Source organism: Oratosquilla oratoria, chromosome 15, assembly GCF_046742065.1.
Source record: "Oratosquilla oratoria isolate Oo_2021 chromosome 15, ASM4674206v1, whole genome shotgun sequence".
In the NCBI taxonomy this organism is placed as follows: Eukaryota; Metazoa; Arthropoda; class Malacostraca; order Stomatopoda; family Squillidae; genus Oratosquilla; species Oratosquilla oratoria.
In genome coordinates, this window is record NC_134791.1 from 68,402,298 (window position 1) to 68,420,155 (window position 17,858).

Genomic DNA, 17,858 nt, shown 5'->3' on the forward strand with positions numbered 1-17,858 from the left:
TTTGTGTGCCTCTCATGTCGAGGTGGTCCTTGACTTTGAGGACTTTTGTTTCATGGTGTAAATGGTCTGTAGGTGATGTATTTGTGCAGCCTGTAATTGTTTTTAGGGCTATGTTTTGTATGATTTGAAGGGTGTTGTGGTGTGTCTCGCTGAGATTAGGAGCCCATGCAGGACTCGCATAATTCATCACTGAGCGTATGCATTGTTTGTATATTGTTATATTAGTTTCTTTGTTTTGTCCAAATGTTGTTCCAGTGATTGACTTAAGTGCGTTAAGTCTAGGTGTGCATTTGTTTTTTATGTTTGTGAGGTGTTGTTTGAAAGACATGGATGTATCGTATGTTACACCAAGAATTTTCGGTGTGTTTGTGTGTGGTATTAGAGTGTTGTTGATGTAGAGATGAGGTATGTATTTGTGTTCTTTTGTCCAGTTGGTGAGAAGTGTTGCTGTAGATTTGGTTGGAGCTATTTTGAGTCTGTTTGTGATGAACCATGTATTGAGTGTGTCAAGGTAAGGCTGGATTATTTCTGCAGCTTTGTCTGTGTTACGATGTGTGCATGTGATTGTTATGTCGTCTGCGTAGGAAGAGATTTGTATTTCTGAGGTGTCTGGCGTGGGTAAGTCATGCATGTATAGATTGAATAATGTGGGGGATAGAACTGAGCCCTGTGGTACTCCGTTCTTAATGTTTCTGATGGGCGATGATTGGCCATTATATGACACATGAGCATTCCTGCCTGCCAGATAATTGGCCAGCCATCTTTTGGTGTTATTGTGCATGTCTGTGTTATATATTTTATTTGTTAGGTTGTGGCGGGGGATAGCATCAAAAGCTTTACTAATGTCCAATGTTATAAGAAGTGTTCTGTGGTGGGGCCTATCTGAATTGATGCCATCTAAAATTCTTTGTGTGAGGTTTGTCAGAAGAGTGTTTGTGGAGTGTAGTGGCCTAAAACCGTGTTGTGAGTCAGCAAGGGGAATATATGGTGTGACAAGTTTAAGTATTAGGCGTTCAATGACTTTAGAGGGGGTGCAGAGAAGTGTGATTGGGCGGTGCGATGTTGGGATTGTTGGGTCTTTGTTCGGTTTTGGAATGGTGATTATTTTACCATGCTTCCAGATGTCGGGTATTGTGTTGTGTGAATAGCTGTAGTTTGCAATGTTTGTGAGTGCGTGTATACCTTGTGGTCCAATGTGTTTTAGGTGGATGTTGCTTATGTTATCAGGGCCACAGGCAGATGAGTGCTTGAGACTATGCATTATGAGTTTTGTCTGACTGTCTATGAAGGGTGTATAGTGGTAAGGGAGTTGGGAGATAGGGTGGATGAAAGAGTATTGGGATGGTTTGGACATATGGAAAGACTGAGTGAAGGCTGGTAAAAGAGGTATGGAAGGCAGATGTGGAGGGAGTGAACATGAGGGGGCGACCTTGGATGAGATGGATGGATGGGGTGAAAGGGGCTTTGGGGAAGAGGGGAATGTCTGTTGAGGAAGGATGGGAGAGGACAGAAGATAGGGGTGAATGGAGAATGGTTGTATATGGATGATGTTGTGATGAATGATGTGGAATGGATGGGGGTATGGGGGGTGAGGTAGTATGTGCGAGAAAAATTTGACACAGCCCTAAGGGATTTCTCCACATCTTTTCCTTTTCTGCATGAGGGGACGGAGAGGGGGGGAGGGTTGCCAATTTAATGAAGCGGCCTTGCTGTGGATGTGCTGTATCTTGCGACACTGACTCTGACCCAGGGCAGTGGACAAGGTGCAGGGATGACCAGTCATCCGGGAGGTGCCAAGATAAGAGGGAGGGTAGAGGGTGGAAGGAAGTGGAGTGTATTAGGGATGGAATGGGTGGGAATGGTTTTTATGCCTTTTTCTTTTTGGCTACCTCCCTTGAAAGGGGGAAAAAGCCTTTGGTATATGTAAGATCAATGAAAGTGGCCTTTGACTAGACGGATGTAGAAAAGGTAAAGAAAATAGTTGACACACTGATAAGACCCAAATTGGAGTATGCTGGAACACTATGTGCACCTAGCACACAAAAAAAAAAAAAAAAAAGAGTAGCGACAAAAATGGCACCTACACTCAAGTTTGACATGCGAACAAAGATTAGATGAATTACATCTATCAACACTGGAACAGAGAAGAAAAAGAGGCAATTTGCTGACTATTTACAGAATTATGAAAGAGATGGAAGTTCTTGATAGAGATGACTTATTAAAATGGGACAGAAGAGAAACAAGAGGACAGTTACTAGATATTTGAAAAAGAATAGCTTTCCACACAGACTGATTGATGTCTGGAACAAACTAAACAGGGAAACAGTGAGTGACAAAAATATACAAGATTTTAAGAACAACCTAGATGCAGAGACATACGAAAACAGGTCCCTATAAGCATAGCTCTTGTCCTGTAAAATACAACTAGGTAGGTAAATACATAAATATAAATATATATGTATATAAATACAGGTAAACGTCGACTTACGATGGCCGCGACTTACGATTGTTCGACTTTACGATGACGACGACGATATGATAATTTAACCCCTTCCATACGGTGCCGCACACGTATGCGTCATGAGGAGCAAGTGGATTCGCGACGCTGCCATATCGGCGTCTTGATTATATTTATTGTAGTCGCCCCTGTGTTTTTACATTCTCTCAAATGATTCATTCTCTGTGGTTTTCAAAATTCGCGGGTGAAAGAGAGAACGATCGATATAAGCGGTGACTATATTTTATGATGCGAGTATTATTACGTCACGTCGTACGGCTGGCATTGGCTGCTGCCCGCGAGATTTAAGTCCCGTACTGAAAATACATATTATAGTGTTTGAATATGGTAAAAAGGATAAAAATAATTAAATAAACTACTGTACATGTTTAATAGGCTATATTCAGTATCTCTGGTGGTTAATATACAGGTAGGCTAGGTACAGTGACCACGGAACAGAGTGGGGATCGACTTACGATGAGATCATCTTACGATGGCTCTATCGAAACCTAATGCCATCGTAAGTCGACGTTTACCTGTATATATATACATGAGTATCTCCCTGACTCCTTCCCACTGTGGATTTATCTTGCAATTTTAATATTAAAAAGGGAATACATGTCCAGCATCTGTAAGAAGGTAAGCATTATATTAATACCGTGAAATAGGGGTGATTCTTACGATCACTAATTTCTTATTCATTTACCTGCAATATCCTATTATGCCTCCAGACACAATTTTTTTTTTTGTTTCACCAGAAATAATTTTACCTGTAATGATAGCTTCCACAAACACTTTTGGTAGAATTCCTCTGGATTTTTTTTTTTTTAATCTACTTATTAACCACTCCAGTATGAGCCAAATTATTAAGCGCAACATCGGGTGCCTTATGTATGATGCATCACAATACTTATGGAATGGACATCAATTCACTAGAATCAGTACAGAGGTGAATGACCAAAATGATACATGGGCTCAGAAATTTACCTTACAAAGAGAAGGTTAGGCACCTTAACTTACAATCTTTGGAAAGATGCAGAGCGCGGGGTGATCTAATAAAGGCGTTCAAGTGAGTCAAAGGCTTACCCCATCTGGGGTATTGGCTGCTTGTTATTATGGCAAAGTAGCATGCAGTTGATACTTTAGGGTCTATATGGGGTGCCCCTACGGACCAGAGCCACATATCATTTTGTCTACGATAGAGAAAAACTCTGTTCATAGAGAAATGATGACACTTTTATACTACGACTGTCCCTCCGTTATGCTGTCCCCCAACCCCTTGTTGCTGTCCTGTACCATTTCTCTGAGTATTCTTTTTCTGTGGTGGGGGAATTCCCTGTGGTGGGGGGAAAAGAATACTGCCACCAAGTATTCCCACTTGGATCGTAAGAGGCGAGAAAAAAAGGGACGGGTATTGGGACTAGGCATCCTTCTCCTTGTAGCCCCACAGGGGACATTCCTAAAGGAAAAAGTAAAGGCATGAGAGGGTCTGGGAGTTTTCTGACCAGCACCCTAAGGTTTGGGTCTTTTAATGGGCATGGATGTGGTACAGATGAGAGTAAAAGGGAAGATATAGGTAGTATGTTTGTGAGAAGAAAGATGGATGTGTTGGCTTTGAGTGAAACTAAGTTGAAAGGGAAGGGTGAGTGTAAGTTTGGGAGTGTAAGTGGGAGGTTATCAGGAGTGAAGAGAGGGCGAGGGAGGGAAGGGGTGGCTATTCTAGTAAGTGAAGAGATAGGTAAACGTGTAGTGGAGTGGAAGGAGGTTTCCTCAAGGATAATGTGGATGAAGGTGAAACTGGGAAAGGAGATGTGGGCCTGGCAGTGAGAAGAGTGTAGAAGAAAGGGAGGCCTTTTGGATAGATTTAAATGAGTGCATAGAGGGATTAAGGAGAAATGTCAATGTAATAGTACTGGGAGACCTTAATGCTAGGGTAGGAAATGGTCCAATTGATGGAGTGGTTGGGAAATGTGGAGTTCCAGGAAAGAATCGTAGTGGAGAGTTGATGGTGGAAATGAGTCCAGAGAGTTGAAGATAGCAAATACAGTGTTTCGGAAGAAAGTCAAGCATAAGTACACATGGGAGAGGGTGGTGGATGGAAGGGTGGTAGATAGAGCGTTAATGGATTATGTAATGGTAAATAGGATTATGATAGAAAGAGTTAAGGATGTACATGTGCTAAGGGGAGTGGGTGGGGGAATATCAGATCATATTTTGGTGGAAGGTAAGTTGAGAGTGGAGGATAGATGGAGGAAGAGGAAAGGGACAAAAGGTAGGGAGGTTCTTAGAGTGAACTCCTTGAATGAAAAGGAAAAGGAGTACAAAAAGAAGCTGAAGGAGTGGGAGGGAGTGAAGGATAGAGTAGAGCTAGGTGTGGAGGAGGAATGGGGATGGTTCAAGGAGAGAGTCACAAAGTGTGCAAAGATGGTGTGTAGAACAAGAAGGACAGGAGGATATAGAAGGAAGGTTAGTGAATGGTGGGATGAGGAAACAAAGAAGGTTGTAGAAGAGAAGAAGCGAGCTTTCACAGATCGGTTACAAAATAGGATGAGGGAGTCATATGAGAGGTACAAAGAAAAGAAAAGAGAAGTAAAGAAAAAGGTAAACGAGGCAAAGAGGAGAGCAGATGTGAAGTGGGGTAAGAGTATGACAGAAAATTTTGAAAGTAATAAAAAGATGTTTTGGAAAGAAATTAAGAGAGGAAGAGGAGGCAAATCAAGTAGAGAAGAAAAGGTAAAAGGTGCAGATGGAGAGATGATAATGGAAGAGAAGGCAGTAAGGGGAAGATGGGCAGAATATTTTAGGGAGTTCCTAAATGTGAAGGAGGATAGGGAGGGAAAGATAGCTGCAGTGGGAAATGCAAAGAAAATGAGAGTGATGAGTGAGGAAAATGGAGGAGAATTAAGGAAGGATGAAGTGAAGGCAGTTGTTAAGATGATGAAAGCAGGTAAGGCACCTGGTCTGGATGGATGCCATGCAGAATGTCTAAAAAAGGAGGTACAGTGATGGTGGACTGGTTGGTGAGGTTATTTAATGTTTGCTGGAGGACTGGAGGAGTGCCTGTATAGTTCCTCTTTACAAGGGAAAAGGGGACAAGTGTGAATGTAGTAGTTTCAGAGGGATTAGCTTGTTAAGTGTAGTTGGGAAGGCTTATGGGAGGATCTTGATTGAGAGGATTAGGAGAGGAACAGAGGGAGTAATTGGTGAGGAACAGTGTGGATTTAGGATGGGTAGAGGCTGTGTAGATCAGATCTTTGTGGTAAGACAGATATGTGAGAAAGCTATAGGAAAGGGGAAGGATGTTTTTTGGGCTTTTATGGATCTGGAAAAGACTTATGATAGGGTAGACAGAAAGGCACTGTGGGAGGTTATGCAGATATACGGGATAGGAGGAAAGCTTCTGGGAGCTGTCAAGAGTTTATATGAGAGTAGTAGAGCTTGTGTCAGGATTAGAAATGGAGAGAGTAAGTGGTTCAAGGTAAAGGTGGGACTTCGTCAAGGATGCGTTATGTCGCCCTGGCTATTCAACTTATACATGGATGGGGTAGTGCGAGAGGTAAATGTAAGGGTACTGGGTCAAGGATTGGAGATGGTTAAAGAAAATGAAGAAAAGTGGTAGGTGAGCCAGCTGTTGTTTGCGGACGACACTGCGCTTGTGGCAGGATTGGAGGAAGGATTGAGGAAGGTGGTGACAGAGTTTGGGAGAGTATGTGATTGAAGAAAGCTAAAGATAAATGTGGGTAAAAGTAAGGTGATGAGATGTACAAGGGGTGAAAGTGGCAGTAGACTGGAAGTGAGCATTAAGGGAGAGCGATTGGAGGAAGTGGATAGTTTTAGATACTTGAGTGCAAATGTGGCAGGAAAAGGTGGAGTGAAGGTGGAGGTAGAATGTAGATTGAGAGAAGCGAGTAAATGCCTTGGTGGATTAAAGTGTAATGAGGAATAGACATTTGGGAATGGATGCTAAGAGGAGACTGTATGAAGGAGTGATTGTACCAACAGCACTGTATGGGGCAGAAACATGGAACATAATAGAGGAAGAGAGAAGGAGTTTGAATGTGTTTGAGATGAGGTGTTTGAGAAGTATGATGGGGTTACTAGGCTAGATAGAGTGAGAAATGAGGAGGTGAGGAGGAGAACAGGGGTGGAAAGGGAGTTGGGAGATAGGGTGGATGAAAGAGTATTAGGATGGTTTGGACACATGGAAAGAATGAGTGAAGAAAGACTAGTAAAAGAGATATGGAAGGCAGATGTGGAGGGAGTGAACATGAGGGGACGTCCTAGGATGAGGTGGATGGATGGGGTGAAGGGGGCTTTGGGGAAGAGGGGAATGTCTGTTGAGGAAGGACGGGAGAGGACAGAAGACGGGTGAATGGAGAATGGTTGTATATGGATGATGTTGTGATGCATGAGGTGGAATGGGTGGGGAGATGGGGGTGAGGTAGTATGTGTGAGCAAATTTTGACGCAGCCCGAAGGGATTTCTTCCCGTCTTCTCCTTTTAAGCACTGGGGGGACGGAGAGGGGGGGTCGGCGATTTAATGAAGCGGCCTTGCTGTGGATGTGCTGTGTCTTGCAACACTGCCTCTGACCCAGGGCAGTGGACAAGGTGCAGGGATGACCTGTCATCCAGGAGGTGATAAGATGAGAGGGAGGGTGGAGGGGTGTGGAGTGTATTCAGGGATGGAATGGGTGGGAATGATTTTATGCCTCTTCCTTTTTGGCTACCTCCCTTGTAAGGGGAAAAAGCCTTGGTATATGTATCTATGTAAGGCAAACAAGGTCATCATATTAAGACAACAGGGCAGGACTTGTAGTAATGGATTTAAAATGGACAAATTTAGATTTAAGAAGGAAATAGTAAAGAATTGGTTTACTATTAGGGTGGTCAATGAATGGAATACTTAGTAACCATGTAATGAGTGCTGAAACTATCAGCTGCTTTATGAAATGGTTAGACAACCTTATGGATGGGGATGACAGGTGGTAATGGACATGGAACTGCCTAGTGTAGGCCTTATGGTCTTTTGAAGTCTCTTCATTCTTATGTTCTTATTTACATTATAAAATATAAAGTCACTGCTGTATTACTTGTTCTCTTTTACTCTGAGCAATAATAAACACACAAAACATGATCAAACCAGTTAACCCCTTCCATACGGTGCCGCACACGTAGGCGTCATGGGGAGCGAATGTATTCGCGAGGCTGCCATATCGGCGTCTTGATTATATTTATTGTAGTCACCCCTCCATAATGACATTCTTTCTAATTCTTTTGTAATCGCATTTTCTATGGTTATCAAAATTCACGGGTGAAGAGAGAACGATCGATATAAGCGGTGACTATATTTTATGATGCGAGTATTATTACGACACGTTGTACGGCTGGCATTGGCTGCTGCCACCGAGATCTAAGTCCATGACGCCTACGTGTGCGGCACCGTATGGAAGGGGTTAATCCAGGGGTAACTTGTGTACAACTACAAAAAAATATATACAATCACAATGCCAACGCCAGCAACCTCATATACCCACTCCCCTACATAGGCATCATACCAAAGGGGTTAATCTTGAATTATCACCATAGCCTTGTCATTGGTATAATTTGCTCTTTTATACAGGGGGTTCCATGGTTTTCTTGTAAATAGTGCTTCTGTGCTATGAGAAGATGTGTTGTCATTGGCTTGGCTGAGGCCCCATAACAAACTATGTTCTCATTGGCTGAACCTAATAGCTGATGTATTTACCTAGTATTTTACCTAGTTGTATTTTACGGGACTGGAGCTATGCTCATGTTGACACGTTTTTGTATCTCTTTCCCTACATCTAATTTGCTTTTGAATTCGTGTATATTTCTGGCATTAACCACTTCCATATGGTGACGCCTATGTAGGCGGCATGAGGAGCAAGTGGGTACTCGATGATGCCGACGTCGCAATCTTGATTATATTTATTGTAGCCGTACCTATGTAATTTCCATTCTCTCTAAACTGGCTTCATCAATTTTCTATGGTTATCAAAATACACGGGTGAAAGAGAACGGACGATTGAGTACTGACTTTATTTTTCATAATGCGATTATTATGACGCAACATCGCACGTCGGGCAGCTAATGCTGCCAGACGTGCGATGTGCCCCGGAGTGAAGAGGTTAACTGTTTCACTGTTCAATTTGTTCCAGACGTCAATTACCCTGTGTGGGAAACTCTTCTTTTTCAGGTCTCTTCTGTAACCGTCTTTCTTTAGTTTCTTTGCACGTCCTCTTGTTTCTCTTTTGTCCCATTTAATAGGTCATCTCTATCAAGAACTTCCATTCCTTTCATAATTCTAAAGATGGTCAACAAATCGCCTCTCTCCCTTCTCTGCTCTAGTGTTATCAGTCATAATTTCTCCAATCTTTGTTCATATGTCAAATTTGATAGTGTAGGTGCCATCTTGGTCGCCGCTCTCTGGATTCTTTCTAATTTCTATTCTAGTTTCAGTCTTATCAATGCAACAATTAATTTCTTAACCATCTCTTCATCCATGTAGTTGAAAGCCACTTTCATAGATCTTAACAGATTGTAAGCCTCTCCAAATATCTTGTTTACATGTTTGTCAGGAGTCAAGTCACTTGAGATGATTACTCTTAGGTCCCTCTCTGAGTTTACTTTTTTGACTTCTTTATCTCCAATCATATAGTTTCCTGAGACTTTATTTTTGCCTTTTCCGAACTCCATTATGCTACATACTTGATGTTGAAATTCATTTCATGTTTCTGACTCCATTCCCATACTATATGTAAGTCATCTTGTAACGATCTGCAATCTTCTTCCGTTTTCCCTCTCTTGAGCAATTTAGCATCGTCGGCAAAGAAGTTCATATAACGATTCACTCTTTCGTCCATATCATTTATGTATATGGCAAACATTAAGGGAGCCAAAACAGAGCCTTGGGGGATGCCACTTTTTGCTTCTTCCCATTTCAAGTTTTTATCCCTAAGAACCAATCATCTTCCTTCCAATTAAAAAGTCCTTCATCCATTCCAACAGCCTGCCTTGAATTCCTCCTATTTTTTCAATTTTGTTTATTAATTTTTTCATGTGGTACCTTGTCAAAAGCCTTTTGCAAATCTAGGAAGGAGCAGTCCGCCCAACCATCTCTTTCTTGTATTATTTCAATCAGTCTCGAGTAAAAGCATATTGGGTTTGTGGAGAACGACCTTCCACTTCTAAAACCAAATTGTTTGGGATTTATTATATTGTTCTCCTCCAAATGTTTGATCCATCTGCTTCTAATAATCTTTTCGCATATTTTAGCTACTATACTTGTGAGGGACACCGGTCTAAAGTTTGTAGGTTCTTCCCTGTTTCCTCCTTTGTGTATTGGCACTATGTTTGCATTTTTCCAATCTTGTGGTACTTTTCCCTCTTTTAATGAGAAATCTATTATCTTGTGTATTTTATCTGACAGTTCGCCTATGCACTCTTTTTAATATCCAATTTGCAATTTCATCCGGTCCATGTGACTTTCTGACATCTAGGCTTTTTATTTGTTCTCTTATTTCCTTCTGTGTTATTGTTATTTCATTCATAATGGGTGAACTTTCTAATTGATCATTCTCCCAGGGTTGAGAGTTCTCAATTGTAAATAGAGATTAGTGATTGTAAACTCCTTGACTTTCATAATCATGGATACAATGTCCAAGGCAGGTGTTTCAGTATAGATTGTAACGAACCTTGTAGACACATTGTAAAATTTGATGTTGAAAAATAGTTATAATTTCCATGACCTTGGAAGTTACAATGGGTTTTGAGTATCTGTCATCTGTTACAGTGAGCCTTACTATTTACCAAGGGCCTTTTCCCCTTTATAAGGGAAGTAGCCAAGTCAAAAGGCTCATACCCACTCCCATCTACCACCCTTTCCTCCCTCTCATCTCAGCTCCTCATGGATAAAGGGTCATTCCTGTATCCTGCCCACTGCCCTGGTACAGAAGCAATACAGCAAGGCAGTGATACTGACACCATAAAACATTCTAAAACAGAAATATTCTTATATATAAAATATATATGGTGGTGTACAAGTGGGCATATGAAGCCTAAAATCATCTCTCAAAAACCAGGGGTCAACTTACACTGAATACATAATGTGAACATTTACCACTGAGGGGAAAACAAGTGAAATTGCATGCCTATTGAAACTCATATTCATTAAGTCTATTTAATGTAAAATTATAACAATATCAAAGACTAACTCATAGATTAGGTTAGGTTCATTAAGGTTAGGCTGGTTTACTCCGCAAGTTAGAACTCACTTGCAGTAGTAGAAAATACAGCACTGCAAACCCACCATTTACAACAGTTGATTGGTGTATTGGTGCAAATGTGGCAGGGAAAGGTGGAGTGAAAGTGGAGGTAGAATGTAGATTGAGAGAAGCGAGTAAATGCCTTGGTGGATTAAAAAGTGTAATGAGGAATAGACATTTGGGAATGGATGCTAAGAGGAGACTGTATGAAGGAGTGATTGTGCCAACAGCACTGTATGGGGCAGAAACATGGAACATAAGAGAAGAAGAGAGGAGTTTGAATGTGTTTGAGATGAGGTGTCTGAGAAGTATGATGGGGGTTACTAGGCTAGATAGAGTGAGAAATGAGGAGGTGAGGAGGAGGACAGGGGTGGAAAAGGAGCTGGGAGATAGGGTTGATGAAAGAATATTAGGATGGTTTGGACACATGGAAAGAATGAGTGAAGAAAGACTAGTAAAAGAGGTGTGGAAGGCAGATGTGGAGGGAGTGAACATGAGGGGACGTCCTAGGATGAGGTGGATGGATGGGGTGAAGGGGGCTTTGGGGAAGAGGGGAATGTCTGTTGAGGAAGGACGGGAGAGGACAGAAGATAGGGGTGAATGGAGAATGGTTGTATATGGATGATGTTGTGATTGCATGAGGTGGAATGGGCAGGTGGATGGGGGGTGAGTTACTATGTGTGAGCAAAATTTGACGCAGCCCGAAGGGATTTCTCCCCGTCCTCTCATTTTATGCAATGGGGTGACGGAGAGGGGGGGGTCGCCGATTTAATGAAGCGGCCTTGCTGTGGATGTGCTGTGTCTTGCGACACTGCTTCTGACCCAGGGCAGTGGACAAGGTGCAGGGATGACCCGTCATTTCAGGAGGTGCTAAGATAAGAGGGAGGGTGGAGGGGTGTGGAGTGTATTCAGGGATGGAATGGGTGGGAATGATTTTATGCCTTTTTCTTTTTGGCTATCCCCCTTGTAAGGGGGAAAAAGCCTTGGTATATGTATGTATGTATGATTGGTGTATCAGTGGCCCCACCAATACCAAGGAGCCAGGTGTTGAACTATAGGTTTGTTAGATTAGTGCTAGCTTACTACCACCACCAGCAGTGGGGAACTATCATACATCTTCCATCAGCTGTTATTGAAGATGCAATTACTACCGCAACAATAATTGATGACTGTCTCACCAATAAACCTATAAATATCCTTGCTACTGTATATCTATTTTTTTTTTTTTTTTTTTTTATACAATATGGCTGGGAAAGTGGTGCTGCCTAATTTTTAGGGATTGTCTTATCTGGCAAATATGGGCTTAACCCCTTCGATACGATGACGCCTACGTAGGCGTCATGAGGAGCAAGTAGTTGTACCTGCGTGACCCACATACCCTGTAAACTGGCTTCATCATATTTTCTATGGTTATCAAAATTCACGGGTGAAAGAGAGAACGAGCAATACAGCAGTGACTTTATTTTTCATAATGCGAGTATTATGACGCAACATTGCACGTCTGGCAGCTAATGCTGCCCGCGAGATTTTGGCCTGGAGTGAAGGGGTTAATGTTGAATTACACCTTAGAATTTTAGGGGTTGTCTTATGTGTTGCATCAACTTGTATGCCAGCATATGCAGTAGCCATGATGATTCAACTTCATTAATCAATCTGAACAAGTGTCAAGTGTATTTTAAAGTGCAAGCATATTTCGTAAGGAACTATCACATTCCTAGATGGCAAAACTGCTTTTGTTGTCAAAACTCTCATATCTCCTGACCAGATGGACATATGTCCCTCATCTCTGGAGAGCCCAGGTATTTACCTAGTTGTATTTTACGGGACTAGAGCTATGCTCGTTTTGACCCCTTTTTGTATCTCTCCACATCCAGTTTGCTTTTGAATTCGTATATAGTTCTGGCATTAACTGTTTCACTGTTCAATTTGTTCCAGATGTCAATCACTCTGTGTGGGAAACTGTTCTTTTTCAGATCTCTTCTGTAGCGTTCTTTCTTTAGTTTCTTTGTATGTCCTCTTGTTTCTCTTTGGTCCCATTTTAATTGATGTGGCTTGTGGATGTATATGGTGTATGAAACATTTTCACTATGCCTTCCATTGATGTCTCCCAGAACTAAACTTTATGAGTATGTCTGCATTTGAAAAAGTAAAAAGTACAAAAAATAAATAAATAAATAAATAAATAAAAAAAAAAATAAAAAAAATTGTAAATGGATAAATGGAAGCATTTTTCAATCAAATATGTACTATGAAATAATGAAATCCTCAACTGTTCAGCTGTATTTGTGGTGAAATTTCTGCAAAGTTAAAATAAGTGAATCATCTTTCTCTGAAACAAGAGGGAAATTTACTTAACCTCTTGAATACAATGATGGAAGGGAAAGATTTATATAAGGAAAGAATTTTTTTAAGAATACCACAGAAACAGTCTCACACTAAACAACACAGACAATACTCCAAAGTTTCTTCCCAGAGAGATCTGTGAGGGGACCCAAGGACTGTTCCCAGCCATGTGGGGCCATGAGTTTTCCACTTAGTGAGACTCAAAATAATTATAAATTAATGTACACAAAACATCTACTCTCTTGCTAATTATGAAAAGAGCAAGTTTTGACATCAAAATCAAAAAGGTTTACCTTTGACTGCCTTAGCAGTTTCCATGCTAAGTTCTGGTGGGATGTTAGGTTCTCGTTCCCTCAGCAGGTTCTGTACAAAGTAGGTGATGTCACGTCCTGCGATGGGAATGTGCTTGATGCAGCTACCAATCACATAACCATCAGCCTATGGTTAAAAAAGAAATAATTAGAGGTAGAGAATGAGAGATATCCACATCATCATCTTCACCTTTCACCTGATTATAATTTTCTATGATAATATCCAAGGATTCTTTTCAAATCATAGGCAGACCACTATCAATAAAGCCTCAAATTATGGAAAACTGCAGACAAGAATTTTCAAGATTTATTTTTTTATTTTTTCACTGATACTTGTGGTTGATTATGAGGACAAACTGAAGTGGTGACAGACAAGTTCTGAAAGGAGAAAGCCAGCAAATATGGGGAAAAGCAAAGCGATTAGATGTATGAAGAAGAAGAAGAAGAAGAAGAAGAGGAAGAAGAAGAAGAAGAAAAAGAAGAAAAGAAGAAGAAGAAGAAGAAGAAGAAGAAGAAAAGAAGAAGGTGACAAAAGCGGAGAGCTCGGGGCCTTTGGGGGTTGAATGTAGCATTGAAAGGTGTGGAGGTAAAGGTGAATTTTAGTTGGTAATCCAATGCCCAGCACAGAATAGGTCTGGCCACAGAAACAAACTGTCCAAGGTGCAGTCATCACACAGAAGATACTGAACACCTCATCCAACAGTGCCCCACCCTAGCCTTAGCATACATATACCAACGACTTTTCCCCACTTTATAAGGGAGGTAGCCAAAATCGAAGGCATACTTATCCATTTGCTTTTTTTTTTTTTAAGGAATGTCCCCTTTGGTGCTACAGAGAGTAGGATGCCTAGTCCTATCCCCATCCCATTTTTGTTGCCTTTTATGACTCAGTGGCAGTATTCTTTTTCCCCTATCACAGGGTTTAGCGAAAAAGGAAATAAATATTCAGAGAAGTGGTATAGGACTGTATTAAGAGTGGGGGACAGCATAATGGAGGGACAATTGCAATATAATAAAATAGTATAATTTCTCCATGAATAGAGATTTCCTCTATTAGAAAGTAATGTGTGGTTTTGGTCCTTGGGGGCACCCCACATAGACCATAAAATATCAGATGTATGCTACTGAGCAACTTTTAACCCAATATAACATGCAGCCACTGGCTGCATGACTGTAACCTTACTACATACATACATATACCAAGGCTTTTTCCCCCTTACATGGGAGGTAGCCAAAAAGGAAAAGGCATAAAATCATTCCCACCCATTCCATCCCTGAATACACTCCACACCCCTCCACCCTCCCTCTTATCTTAGCTACCTGCACAAAAAAAAAAAAAAAAAAAAAAAAAAAAAAAAAAAAAAAATTTAGTGATTTTGGGCCAATCTGGTGCCCAATGTTGGTTTTTGAGAAATGTGGGTCTCCTGAAAGTTATCTAAGGAAACAGATTGACTGATCTTGAAAGATACCAACAGCCCCAAGGTAACAGGAAACAACCACTAGACTCACTAGTCACTAAAAAAAAATTATATTTCTGTTTGGGTAAAGCTATAGTGGTACCATGTAGAATGTGTTCTGATTTTAAAATAGTCCCACATTATGAATTTACTGTTCCTTTATCCAAACTGTTCTATGAACTTAGTATTGTATATTGAAAATTGAATGTCCTGGTCTCTAATTGTCCTTTGTTCCCACACTAACAGGTCCTCTTTATCAAGCATATTCACATCTTTCATGGCTCTCAAGACTAATATTTCATCACCTTTCTTCTTTCCAGGGTATTTTGTTTCTCATATGATTTATCAGCAATATCTGGAATCATGTTTGTTGCTGCTAAATTTTCTCGATCTCATCAAAACCCTGACACATCCAAAGACTGGAGTATGTGTCAGTAGTATGGTCCCCACACAGAATGAGGGATATAAGCAAGACCGAGAGAATACAAAGGGCAACAACCAAACTGGCTCCTAGTATGGCGGAAAAACCATACGAGGAAAGACTAAAAGTACTGGGTCTACCAACTTTGAAAGACCTAAGAGAAAGAGGTGACATGATTATAGTGTTCAGGCCATTAAAAGGAATAATTTGCATAGATAGAACAGACCTCCTGATTTAAGATGGGAGGGCTTTAAGAGGTCATGGAAGTAAATTAAGAAAGACCACATGTCGAAAGGATGTGAAATAGTTTTCCATATAGATATATATGTGAAATAGCTTAGAAGATGATATAGCCCAAGCTCAAACAACACACGAGTTCAAATCTTAAATACAATAATTGGAAATCAAAGATATAGATTAAGTTGGAACTATACATGAATTTGAGTCTAGTTATGTCAGAAAACTAGAGAATAGAAGACAGGACCCAACAAGTGTTGCTCCTTTTTTGTATACTACAATTAGGTAAATACATCTACAGCAAAACATAAGAGCAGGATTAAGGTTGCCGGACAGAGATGCAACCCAAAGAGCTTCTTTCATCTCTACAGAACAAAAAATAAGGAAAGGATAGGCCCAATTAAAAATGACAAAGCTGTCATGTTAGAATATCTAACTGCAAGCCAATATTCAGTGGGGAAGAGGGACGCTGACTTACTAACATTAGCATTAGAAAGGCAGAAGTAGTCAAACAGACTGATAGACTTAAAGCTACAAAATACCCAGGTCCAGATGAAATTTTTTCGAGTGCTAAATGCTTGTAAATTTGAAATCTGCTACCAGTTAATGGAAATATTTAATAAGTTGGTACACATTGGCTTTGTACCTATTGCTTGGGGGCAGGCAAATGTTGTTCCTGTTTTCAAAAAGAGTGACTAATCATTTATGCACAACTACAGGCCAATCAGTTTGACATCAGTTATAGGTAATATGCTTGAATCAATAACAGCTAACAGAACCAGAGATCACATTGAGAGACATAATTTGATTTGTGATTATTAGCATAGGTTCACAAAGGATAAACCATGTGTAACATACATATACCAAAGGCTCCCTCCCCCTACATGAGGGTAGCCAAAAAGAAAAAGGCATAGAAACCACTCCCACTCCCACCTATTCCATTTCCTATATATTCCACTCCCCTCCACCCTCCTCCCTCCCTCTCATCTCAGCACCTCCTAGATGACGGGTCATCCCTGTATCCTGTCCACTGCCCAGGGTCAGGAGCAGTGTCGCAGGACGCATCACATCCACAGCAAGGCTGCTTCATGTAGAAAAGGAGAAGACGGGGAGAAATCCCTTCGGGCTGTGTCAATTTTTTTTCTCATACACACTTCCTCACCCACCATCCCCCACCCACTCCCCCTCATGCATCACAACATCATCTATACACAACCCTTCTCCATTCACCCGTCTTCTGTCCTCTCCCGTCCTTCCTCAACAGACATTCCTCTCTTTTGTAATGCTCCTTTCACCCCATCCATCCAACTCATCCTAGGACACCCCCTCATATTCACACCTTCCACCTCTGCCTTCCACACTTCTTTTACTAATCTTTCTTCACTCATTCTTTCCATGTGTCCAAACCATCCTAATACCCTTTCATCAACCCTATCTCCCAGTTCCCTTTCCACCCCTGTTCTCCTCACCTCCTCATTTCTCACTCTATCTAGCCTAGTATCCCCTATCATACTTCTCAGACACCTCATCTCAAACACATTCAAACTCCTTTTCTCTTCCTCTCTCATGTTCCATGTTTCTGCCTCGTACAATGCTGTTGGCACAATCACTCCTTCATATCACATCCTCTTAGCATCCATTCCCAGATGTCTATTTCTCATTACACTTTTCAATCCACCAAGGCATTTACTCGCATCTCTCAATCTACATTCTACCTCCACCCCCACTCTTCCCTTTCCTGCCACATTAGCACCCAAGTATCTAAAACTATCCACTTCCTCCAATCTTTCACCCTTAACCTCTTCACTCCGGGCCAAAATCTCGCAGGCAGCATTATCTGCCAGACGTACGATGTGTCGTAATAATACTCGCATCATAAAATATAGTCACCGCTTATATCAAACATTCTCTCTTTCACCTATGAATTTTGATAACCATAGAAAATGTGATGACAGTTTAGAGAGTATGTCATTATGCAGGGGCAACTACAATAAATATAATCAAGACGCCGATATGGCAGCCTCGCATATCCACTTGCTCCTCATGTCGCCTACGTATGCGGCACCGTATGGAAGGGGTTAATGCTCACTTCCAGCCTGCTGTCACTCTCTCCCCTTGTACATCTCATCACCTTACTTTTACCCACATTTATCTTCAGCTTCCTTCTTTCACACACCTTCTCAAACTCTGTCACTAACTTCCTCAATCCCTCCTCTATCTAGCCTAGTAGCCCCCATCATACTTCTCAGACACCTCATCGCAAACACATTCAAACTCCTTCTCTCTTTGTCACTTATGTTCCATGTT

General features: G+C 41.1%; 1 protein-coding gene across 1 annotated transcript in view; it reads right to left on the reverse strand.

The window, feature by feature from the left end:
• The window catches only part of Arp3 (Actin-related protein 3), a 197,927-nt gene that overhangs the window by 68,342 nt on the left and 111,727 nt on the right, over positions 1-17,858 (reverse strand). The window contains exon 5 of the mRNA XM_076199005.1: positions 13,419-13,563. Coding sequence (XP_076055120.1) covers positions 13,419-13,563 — 145 coding nt within the window. The remainder of the gene's footprint in view (positions 1-13,418; positions 13,564-17,858) is intronic.